Source organism: Sarcophilus harrisii, chromosome 1 (genome assembly GCF_902635505.1).
Source record: "Sarcophilus harrisii chromosome 1, mSarHar1.11, whole genome shotgun sequence".
In the NCBI taxonomy this organism is placed as follows: domain Eukaryota; kingdom Metazoa; phylum Chordata; class Mammalia; order Dasyuromorphia; family Dasyuridae; genus Sarcophilus; species Sarcophilus harrisii.
The window spans coordinates 560,407,097-560,419,459 of NC_045426.1; the positions used below are offsets into that span (position 1 = coordinate 560,407,097).

Below are 12,363 nucleotides of genomic sequence, written 5' to 3' on the forward strand. Positions count from 1 at the left end.
ATGGTGAATAAGAAGTTTCAATATTTTTCCTGATATGTCATAATTTAAATGTATAAAATAACTTACATAAGCTCATTGTTTCTGATGATTTTCACTGCCACTTCCTGGTTTGCTCTTGCCATATCTCTGGCTCTTACTACATTACTAAAGACACCTTGGCCTGTGTAGCCATACACATTGTAACGTTTATCTAGGACTTCACCTATATTAACACCTAAAAAACAAAATGTTAAAAGAGAATTGGTTGTATTAGAGTACTCATAAAAAATTAAAACAACATTTTGTATAAATCAGAAGGAAATAGTATTGTCGCTCAGAAATTATAACAAATCCCTCCTATTCACTATGTTTTGTAAGGAACAGTAAAAACCAAAACTATGCTGCCACTGGTCACATGCTTATAAGTTAGATGTTATATGCCCACTTAAGCCCATTCTATGAAAATGTTGTCACAATGTTGACCCTGAATACTGAATGTGCCCTTTCCTTCTGGAGGTAGTTCTTATAATTGAAAATAATTTTGGATGCATTTAAAATTTTATATTAAGTGTTTAAATTCACTTCAATCTGTGACATACTTCTGGGCCGCTTTACTTAATAGTTTATTGTTTCATAGTTTAGGTAGTAACCAGATATGCCACACATGACCCAATAGTATTTTCACAGAATTTAAGAAAAATGCTTTTTAGCACACAACACACATGCTTTCAAAAGTGAGGAAAAACCTCACAAACTCCTCTGAAGAAAGAATATATACTTACGATAATAGCCTTCGGCATCAGTCCAATTATCCCTGAGGTTGGGATTCTCTTTGAAATCTTTTCCAATGCCAGCAGCCCGAAGACGAGCGCTCTGAAAGAATTAACAACAATGAACTAATACGTTTCTAAATAAGTAAAGAAGTCAGGGAAGTCTTCCCAAATAAAACCATTTTAGTATTTTTATTAAGAAAGATCAGAAATAAGAGTTTGATGTTTTGCTCTCTGACAGTTTTAAAAGTAATGCTAAAATTAATTTGGCATTTGTGCTAAATATAGTCTAGTATATAAACTATACTATATAAACTATATAAACTAGTACTGTAGGTTATTTCTCCTAGTAAAATACTACAATTAAACTAAGGGACAATATCTCCAAAAGCAAACAACAGATAATGACAGTAAAGGGGACTATATAAAAAAACTGTACTGTGTCATTGATAAGACTTTTTCAATAGACATATATAATAGGCAGATGTTAAAACTAACAGCAACCACAGTTATCTAAGACTGTTCTACTTTATTAACATTCTTCAAATAAAGAAATAAGAAAATTGATGCTTATTAAATGCTTACTACATGCTACACATTGTACTGGATAAAAACTCTTCTGGTTAATGTAAATAAAAATTTGATATGAAGGATATTCACTCAATTTCAAATTTCACACTCCAGAGATCAAGTATTTCTTGGGAAGCAAGCAGTGTGGCAGAATGCAAGGTACGCTTATTGTGGTGCCTCAAGACTAGGATTCAAATCCATGTCATGCCACAGCTAAGTCATTTAATTTCAAAGTACCTCAGTTTTCTCATCTTTAAACAGAGATAATGATTCTATTTCCTCTCTTAAAGAGAAAATGTGAGAACTGAATGAGATTAACATATGGAAAGTCCTTTGTATATTGTAGCATTATATATTACCCTTGTTCCAACAATTTCCTTTCCCATGTATTATGACCCACACTGAATCTGCTTTACAGAAAAAGAAAAATGAAGATAAGTTTTTCCTCTTCAATCACAGTCACCCAGCAACAAGCCATCTAAATTAACAATAGGTGGGCCATCTGTTGCCTAAAAATCATTTAATTTTCATTCAATTTACTTTTAAAATATGTATTGCTTTCAAAATTTTTTAAGTGACAGATTAATTCAGCTATTTACTGTCTGGGCTTTTTGAACAAATTGGGACATCTTATACCCTTCCATTTTGATTCTACAACACTGCTGTTTTTCATATTTATCTTGATTTGCCACCAGATACTTTTGTAAAGTATTCCTGTTTTATAACATAGTTGACCATTTTAGTGTTTCTTCAGATTGTTATGTTTCAAATGTTGACCACTAAGCTTTACAAACCTCTACTATATTTTCAGATCCCAGACTTGTGCTTTTTTTTAATTACTATTACACAATTTTCATTTGGTGATCTATCACATATAAGCTAGAAAATAAATTCTAAAATTACCTACATCAAAATATGCAGCAAACATATCATCCGATTCAGTGAACATGTCAGGAGCCAACAGCTTCTTCTGAGTTGAACCTTAATGGAAATTCATAACAATCATTTGTACTATCATAAACAGATTATAAAAAGAAAACAGAATAACTCAATAGCAATTGTCCTAAAGGCAATACAAAATGCATTCTATCTAATAAAAGGATTTCCATTATATAACAGTTCTAAAATCCTTTTAAATACTTATGAGGATATGTAACCTTTACTTAAGCATTTTATAGATGTATCTCATATAATTCTAATGAAGAAGCCCTATTATGTTCATAATCCAAGTTTTCCCTATTAATTCCCTTGAAAGTTCTATACTCTCTAATAATAATTATACTGGATACTAAATAAACAAAATAGAAGAAAAAGGTTTTTTTTATTACATTGAAGAAGAAGTGACCAAAATGTTCATACCCTTTGACCCAGAGATTCCACTGCTAGATATATGCCCTAAGGAGGTCAAAGACAAAAAGAAAGTCCCATATATACCAAAATATCCATAGCAGTACTTTTTTGGGGGAGCAAAGATATGGAAACAAAAGAGATAGCTAATGACTAGCGAAAGGAATAAAAAATTATGGCACATGATTATTACAACCCTTAAGATGAATATAATGCAACATGAAGCAGAAACAGGAAAATTTTATCTCTCTTTCTACACACACACACACACACACCAGAGAGAGAGAACAATGGAAATGGAAATAACAAATGAAATTAAACACTGTAGTTACACTGATCAAATGTGGCCCCAGAGAAAGAGAAAATGCACCTCACTCTTTTTTGCAGAGATGAGGGATCTATGTATGTGGAACGCATATTGTCAGACTTGGTCACTGTGTTGTTGAGTTCTGATTAACTTCTTTTTCTCTTTTTAAATCTGATATAAGGGAGAGTTCACACTACACAGAAGATGAATATAAATAAAACTATCAATAACATTCTTTTAAAAAAATATTCAGAGTAATGTAGTCTTAACATTTTACAGAGCAAGAAATGTCAACACCTTTTTTTGCCCACCCATATGGCCTACAATGAATCTTATGACTAAATTATGGCATTAATAATTCGATTATATGATTTAAAAAGCACTTTACTTACCATTATTTTGTTCAACTGTCATAAGATTATGTTTGGCTTTTACTGAAGCCTCAAATGTATCAACATTTTCTCTTTCATATTCTTTAACATCAGCAGCAACCCGTTCCAAAATATCATCAGGGGAGGGTGAACGTGTTCGAGTGCTACTCTGAGGGCTGCTTGGCTCAGATGGCATAGACATATTGCTATCCTCAGCAAGGTATTTGTACTTCTGCAATAGCAATTTTCAGTAAAATGTTATTTTCAGTAAAATATATACTCATTATTGAAGAAACATTAAGTTTTCTCTCTTACAACTCTAAACCTAGAAAATTAATTAGGACAGTAAATATTAATTACATGAACTTAGAAAAGTCTCTGCTATTAATTGTAGTGATATGGCTGTGGCTAAGGCAGATAAAAACACCAGTTATCACAAACATGGGACCAAGTATACTGGTAAATTAAGTTTCTCTCATGATTGTATATCAAACTCCTGGTTGTATGCACTGTGCCATCACTCTTTCTTCCCTTGCCAATGTGTCCCTCTAATTCTTCTACCACAAATCCCAGCACTATCGATCCCTGCCCTCTACCTCCCTTTTTAAATTAGTAGCTGATCCTAACCTAGATAAAGTTTGTATAGTCCCTGTGGTATCTGAGTTGCCATTACGGCTCTGATCTTTCCTCTTCCAATTCTATTTTTTACTTTTGTGTAATTATTTATAAAAAGCTCACCCTTTAACAACATACCCTTTGTCATATCTGCTAGACACCATGTACCAGCAGGCACAGGAATATCTTGACCTCAAGAAAAGACATTTCAACATTTTATAAGGACACACCAGGAGCCAACATTAACCAGACTCCACTAGACGCTATAGGGGATTACCATTTCATACTACCTATGATTAAAAATTTATTTCAATATAGTATTTGGCAAAGTGTGATTAATGAAGGCATCAAACTCTTAGTGGTTATAGCATAATTGTGAAATACATACACACAATTTTCTCAGTAATTTAAGTAATTTAAGCTTGACTGGCTTAATTATAGCCTATATTCTAAAAGACTGGCTCTCTCAGAAAGAAGAACTATTGCATGCAAGTGACTATTTAAATGTAGCTTTTAAAAGTTGCCCATTTTTCTTTTTCACTTCAAATAAATTTTATTATTATTATGAAACCTCTACCAATTTCATTGTTGTTTTCTTCTCTACTTCTGGCTATCTTCAGCCTTTGTACCTATTAAACTGAGTGTGGACTGTATTTAGACAAAAATCCTGAAAGTTCTCAAGTTAATCCACTTTCAGACAACAAAGGTTGTAAGCCTTCTTGAACTAATACTTTATTTATTTTGAACTAATTTCTAAAATATTTTTCAATGTAACTAAATTTCAAAATATTTCATAACAATGTCACTGTAGTAGGCAGACATTTTGTCAAACAATCAGTTTTGGGTAACTAGCATGTTTTATTCTGTGAGACTTCTGGAGACAACTTAAAATAAAATTAGAATAACTTCAGCTCATATAACTTATTGGGAAGAATCAACTTTTTATGTAATTCTTTGGAGAGTAAATAGATGGCTTAGATTAGAATTATATAAATCCCAAAGGAAAAAAGAAAATCCCAACAATACAAAAAGACCTAATGAAATTCTAACCCTAACATACTTTAAAATGTCAGTTTCTCAACTAAAAGTCTTGCCCATACGCTGCTACTAGATTAGTTTTGTCAAAGATTTTCAGACAAAATCAAAAAGATTTTGAAATTTTATTTTAGGGTAGTCACAATTTCATATATGTTGAGGCAATGTTTATTTACTTGAATTAACTTGGGCACTGTTATATATACTAATTTATAAGCACATACCTGAACAATCGCTTGCCTTTGGATTCTTCTCTGCTCTATTAGGGCTTCTTCATCTTCCTCTTCAACATCAAAGTCTTCTAGGCTAAAAGAATAAATTTTATAATTCTGTATCTTTATCAATTATTTTTAAAATGTGGTCTAACAAAACAAAAAACATTTCTTTGGGGGGGGGGGGGAGTAGATATCTAAAAAAGAGATATACACAAATAAGTAAATATATCATAATTTGGAGAAATTTCCCAAAGGTACCACCCTGAACTTTCAAAGAAACCAAATATTCTAAGAGATGGCAGTTTGGAAGTGTATATATCGAAAGTCAGAGCAAAGGCCTTGGCTTTTCACTGGTGGGAGAAGAAAATATATGCAAGTGTGCTAGCTTAGCTTTGATATAAAGTAAAAATAAATCTAGAAAGATTATCTGGAGACAGATTGTAGAAGGCTTTAAATGCCATAAGGAGTTTATATTTTGTCCCACAGGCAAGAGTCCACAGAACATTTCTGAACAAAAGTGACATGACAGCTACACCTGTATCTTAAAATTGATGAATGACAAAATGACAAAAAAGCAGATAGACTTTTCAAGTAGACCACTCAGAAAGCTATTTCAATAGTCCAAGAGATAGAGGCAAAGAGGCTCTAAACTAGAGTAGACAATGTTGTTGTTGTTTTTTTTTTTAATAAAGGAAGATATTAAGAGATATAAAAATAGAAAGCCAGCTTTTCTTCAAAGGAAGCAAAGGATAAATGACTGAGAGGACGATATGGGGATGAGATGGAGAATATAAAGGAGGGAACTCATGACAAAAGGTGCATCTTTTTTTTTTATCATTAAAATGAGGTAACTATAAAACTAAAAGAGGTCAACAAGTTCCGGCTAAGGTTGGAAATTTTGCTTTGTAGGACTTTTGTGGCTACAGGGCCTTTTGGTTTACAATGTTTAAAGGACCTAGGATGAGGTCCAAAGGAAAGGAACAGACCTCTTTTAAGTTTACTTTAGACTTAAAGGTGAAGTAAACCTTGAGATTTCCATCTTTGAATCGTCTCTTCTTTTTTTTTATTTGTGTCCTAAAATGAACAGTTCATAGATATTTAGGAAAGAAGTTGGGGTTGCTTACTCTTATTCACTATAGGGTAAAACTACTATTCCTTGTTGCCAGTTTCATATATATTTTCTGTTAAATATATATACAACTGTGATGGAAATGGCTCTTCTCAGCAATGTAATGATTCAAGATAATTCCAATAGATTTGGGATGGAAAATGCGATCCATATTCAGAGAGAATTATGGAGACTGAATGTGGATCAAAACATAGTATTTTTGGCCTTTTCTATTTGCTTGCCTTTTCTCTTTTATAGTTTTTCCATTTTGGTCTTAATTTTTCTTGTACAACATGACAAATAGGATTCCACTTGTTTTAATTTATATTGGATTGCTTGCTGTCTTAAAGAAGGAATAGGTAGGGTAGAAGAAAAATCTGGAACACAAAGTCTTACAAAAATGAATGTTGATAACTATCTTTACATGTATTTGGAAAGATAAAATACTAATGAGGGAAAAAACTATGTAGGCTAATGTTGGAAAAACAATGAAATTAGAGCAACAAGACATGGGTCCAAATTCTTGTTTTGCAAATTACAACCTGGGAAACCTAGGGAAAAGTCACTTAAGTTCTCTGGGCTTCATTTCATTCACCTGTAAAAGTCAGGACAATGTGATCTTTCAATTCTGAACTCTACTATCCTATAAACATTTTAGGGAAATGATTCTTAGGTATTACATTTTAATCTACAGCTTAATTTTTACTTTGCTTGCTTGAAAAGTTTCATGGCAAAGATACAAACATGTCGCTTTAAATGATTTTAACATTAACTGTCAGTCAGCATTAAGTTCACTTGGTAGTAGGTTTTACTGTTGGCCAGTTTAAGATTTAGCAAGCTGTACCAAAAAAAAAATGGTTTCTCTATACGTTCTTCATTGGATCAAATTTTATTTAAAAACAACAACAACAAAAAACCTCATTTCCCACCTTTGCTGCATAATCATTTAAATCTTTCCTTATAGACTATAAAGATGAAAGACAGAAGAAAAGTGCCCAAAAATAGAAATTTAGCACCTTTGTGTATTAAGATAACTTTAGAAACTAGTTAGCATGATTACTTTGCTGCCCACATAAGGGAAAGAATATGTGCCTCTCAATTCAGTGTGTCAAAGTTCTGGGGTATTTTAAATTAATTGTTTTCACAAGTAATCATTATAGAAGACAGATTGCTGAAGAAAAAGTGTCCCTAATGATATTAAAACAGAAGAAGCATAGTGACCTACTTACCCTCAATTTCTAAGCTAGTTTCTTCTCAAGGCACTTAAAATTAATGGGAATGCCCCAGAGTAACACAATTTACAGGTTGCCTTGAGTCAGGCATTCTCTCTAGCCATCATATCAGAATGCTTCTGAAAAGAGTGCCCCTGCCCACTAATAATTAGAAAACACAAATTAAAACAAGGAAGTTCTATCTTATATCATCACACTGACAAATTAGGGGAGGAGAGAAGAGAAAATGACAAATGTTAGAAGATAAATGTGGGAAAACAGACACATTAAAGCAACATTTTTAGAAATGTGAATTGATTCAGCTCTTCTAGAAAGCAATTTGGAAGTATATCCCAAGAGTTACTCAATTATGCATATCCTTTGATTCCACTAAGAACAACACACATATGCATACATATATTTTGTAGCAGTAGCAAAGAACAAGAACTAAGTAGATAACTATCAATTGGGAATTAGCTGAAGAAATTATGGTATAAGAATATAACAGAATACAACTATGCCAAAAAAAAAGATCAACGATTTTTTCACATAAACCAGAGAAGATCTGTATGAAGTGATATAAAGTTAAATGAGAAGAACCAGGAGAACAACTTAAATAATAAAAATGATTTAGAAAGACAAACAAGGAAAGACTTATGAATTTTAATTGATGCAATGATTAGCCTTCTACTGCTGAGAACTGATGATGAAGAATGCTACCCAACCATCTGACAGAATACTCAGGCTAAAGAGTGAGATTATATATATGGAGACAAGATAAAAACAGAAATTTTGCTCCACAATGTATGTTACTAAAGTTTTGATTTTTCTTTATAATAATAGTGGAGAGTGAAAGGGGAAATAGGTGAAAAGAAACTTAACCAAGAAAAAAAATTAAAGTCAAACCCTACTATCACACTGATATTAACAGGGAAATAAAAAACCTTCATTCATTAAATGTTTAAAAGGCTAATTTTGAAGCCAAGTCCCTCCTCCCCGTCAAAACACAAACTCCACAAAAGATTTGGTCTTGACAGATGTTTGGCTAGCCAAAATGAGACTGCAAAGAAATCTGTGTATACCACGTAGTATTTCCTTTGAATTCTGATTTAAAAAAAAAAAAAAAAAAAAGATAATTCCAGTATAGTTCCACCCTTACTTATCATCAGATGATGATTCCTGTTCAACTTTCATTCCTTCAGAAAGGCTTCCTTTAAATTTATCTTCCTTTACTTTGCTTCTGCTTCTGCGCCTACGACCACCACGGGATCGAGACCTCCGTCGAAGTCGAGATCTACTCCGCCTACCTCTATCTCTGTTGAGGAAAAAAATTAAAGAAAATAATGGCAATTTATTCATTTGAAAATAAGTACAATGTGGCACTTTATAATTCTGATCTTTAGTTCTTTCAAATGTGTATGAACTTGACAGTAAACTCTTTGTAGGATGAAACCCAACATTTTTCTATTACTTCTGAATTGTATAATATTATAACTATTTAACAAATACTGGATATTACCTACATCCTCGATTCTTTAATGACTAAAAATCTTGTGAAATTCATTCTAAACTAACACTAAAATACTGTTTTCAAAATGCATAAAATTCTTCCAAGAGAACATTGTATACAGTAATAAGATTATATGATGATTAACTATAAGGAACTTGACTCTTTTCAACGACGAGGTGATTCAAGGTAATTCCAAAAGACTTGGAATGGAAAGTGCTATCCACATCCAGAAAGAGAACTATGAAGGCTGAATGTGGATCACAATTGTTTTTGTTGCCGTTTGTTAAACTAATTTTTTTTTGTTCAGCATGACAAATATGCAAATATCTTTAAAAGAATTGACAAATATGGAAATCTTTAGAAAAATTGCATACATTTAACCTATATCAAATAACTTGCTGTCTTGGGGAGGGGGGAGAGGGAGAAAAATTTGGAACACAAAGTTTTTTTGCAAAGGTGAATGTTGAAAACTATCTTTGCATGTATTTGGAAAAATAAAATGCCATTTTAAAAAAGTTCATAAGGATATATATATATATATAAAATTTCATTTGAACTTCAACATTGGAAGCAAAGTTACTGGTCCCCTGAGAGATAAAAAGACTAAGACTTAAAAAGGTAAAATGATTTGACGAAGGTGAGACACAGACTGCCTCAAGAGTGAGTATCTAGTTATAGGACTCAATAACATACCTTACAAGTTTTTGTTTCTGAATAAACTCATAAAACATAGCAAATGAAGGAAAACCATTTAAGTTTTTAATCAATCATGTTTTACAGCACAAGTGTGTAATGGATTAATTTTACTTAACTTTTTCAAGACTAGGTTTCCTTATCTTACCTGGAAAAAGTTCAGGAGCTATTCATGATTCCAATACTGATGGGCTAGAGAGTTTTGACTTACTCTGCTCTAATCATCCTTAGACAGTCTAGATGCTCCTGAGAGCGCATCATAAAGTACTTATTTTTTTTAATACTCAACAACTCTAGGAAGTTGGTACTATTATTATCTATAATTTGCAGAAGAAAAAACTAAAGCCTGGGGAAGTTAAGTGTTTTGCCCAAGGTCACACATCTCAGTAAATGTATGAAGTCAAATTTGATCTGAGATTTTCCTGACTCCAGAAGTAGCATTCTACCCACTGTGCAAAATAGCTGTCTATGTTAATACCAAAGTTAGTACACATCCAACATAATACAAAATAACACTGCAGCTCAATACTCTTAAACCCAAGAGATCCATCAATTTCAGCTTACCCTAGTAGCTAGGATTAGATTTGTATCATCATACCTAACTACCCTGACAGAATTTTAAAATTAACACACAAGGAATTCTCATGAAAATCATGGATATGAGATAGTATAACTGTTACAATCTTTTGCTAGGAAACATTATGTTTATATTAAGTAAAAAATTATCTATTCCTAGAATATCAGTTATTTAGCATGCTACTATTTCCAGAGAAAGAAATTATTCTCAACTGGATTTTTACCTCCTTCTTGGAGACCTGCTTCTCCTTCTTGGAGTTCTACTTCGCCTGAGTGGTGAACGAGATCTCCTACGGATAGGAGACCTACTTGATCTTCTTCTAGTTGGAGACCATCTGCTAATAGGGCTGACATCTTTTGATCTCTCACGTCTGCTAAGAATATCATCTCTAGGACGTGTTCTTGAAAGAATAAGAAAAGTGGGTAAAAAATAAATTAAAATCCTTTTATTATCTAGAATATTGGGGGGGGGGAAGAAAAAAATTTAAACATTAAAAAAAAAACCCAAACACACACCCATGCACCAAATGATATAGGGGGAAGAGAGGAGTATTGAAAAAAATCCTCAAGTTTCCTTATGTACAACTTTCTCTAATGTTATAGTCCACTTGTACAAGCCCAGATAACCCCTCTGCCCTGACTTTGCAGCTGAACAAAAACTTTTTAAATTTATTTTTAAAACATTAATTTTATATTAGACTTGTTGGCTCTGACTTGATATGCAAGATTAAAAAGAAAAAAAGCAATTCCCACATAAGAACCAGATTCTCTCCTTTTTTGTTTAGAATGATTTTATTGCCTTTGGAATCCCCAGAGCCTGACATATAGTAGATAATAAATGCTTGTAAATCATTATTATTCAAAGCCAAGATCACTTCTGGTTTTGGTTTTTGTGCTTATTACTAGTAATAACATCTTTAAAGAATGTATTCAAATTGACTAGGATTTTAAATAAAATTAATTCAGAAAATAAAAAGACAACAAAATAATTCACTATATCCAAGATGGATTCATACCAAGGATTCAGAAATGATTCAATATTAGGAAAACAATTAGTATTCACTGATACTGAAAATACACAGGCAACAAAGAGTCCTTATTTGTTAATATGATAAGGAATATATTTAAAACCACACGCCAGCATTGGAGACTTTCTCAGTACAAACAGGTATAAAACAAAGGAAGCATCCTCCTCCCACCATTATTTGACACAGTTCCTGGAACGCTAGCTATAGCAATAAGAGAATAAAATAATAGAATAGAATAAACTTAAACTTAAAAAATAAAAATTAAAAGTATAAGCAACAAAATACATAAATATCCTTTATTTGTAAATGGAATGATAGTATACAAAGAAAATCAGCAAATAAACTAATCTAATAATAAATTGTAATAAATAAATAATAAAACAACATAAATAACTAAATAGCTGAATGAAAAATATTTATAAAAATCAACAGCATTTTTGTATAATATTAATAAAATCTAAGAATAAGAAATTCCATTTTTAAAAAAATATAAAACAGGAAATAAACTTTCAAGAAAGATGAAAAATTTGCATAAAATACAATGACCAACAAAACTACAAATAATTTTATAAAAATTCAATAAGTCATTTGAAAGAAGATTGATCAGTTTCATCACTTTACTATATTCATATATCAAAGGGATATTTCGGAGAGCTTGACAATGAGCAAAATACCTAAATTCTCAAAATAAATAATGAGAAAATTATAAAGCAATAAAAAAATAACAGTAACCTAAAATCTGACATACACAAGAACATGAATTGTTGAGAACTATTTGCATTTTTACAGTAACTGGCAAAAAAGAAAATTTTGTAGAAATTAGATGTAGCCCAACATCTTGCACTATTAACACAGTATAATCAACATGGATATTTAATATGAATTCAATAAAAGGTCACAACCTAAAATTTAGAAGAGAATAAATAAGAATGAGTACTTTTCTCAACAGAAGATGAAAAAGATCACAAGAGAAAAGACACTGTGAAATTTTAAAAGTTTTTGCATTAGAGTAAAAAAAGATAAAATTA

The 12,363-nt window shown here is 31.7% G+C and overlaps 1 protein-coding gene across 6 annotated transcripts in view; it reads right to left on the bottom strand.

Moving 5' to 3' along the window:
* The window catches only part of PRPF4B (pre-mRNA processing factor 4B), a 42,490-nt gene that overhangs the window by 12,545 nt on the left and 17,582 nt on the right, over positions 1–12,363 (bottom strand). For all 6 annotated transcript variants that reach the window (XM_031946920.1, XM_031946919.1, XM_031946921.1 and 3 more), the window contains exons 3-9: positions 10,532–10,708; positions 8,688–8,843; positions 5,219–5,300; positions 3,366–3,576; positions 2,227–2,300; positions 762–852; positions 67–214 (exon numbers count right to left, since the gene is read on the bottom strand). In XM_031946920.1, coding sequence (XP_031802780.1) covers positions 67–214; positions 762–852; positions 2,227–2,300; positions 3,366–3,576; positions 5,219–5,300; positions 8,688–8,843; positions 10,532–10,708 — 939 coding nt within the window. The remainder of the gene's footprint in view (positions 1–66; positions 215–761; positions 853–2,226; positions 2,301–3,365; positions 3,577–5,218; positions 5,301–8,687; positions 8,844–10,531; positions 10,709–12,363) is intronic.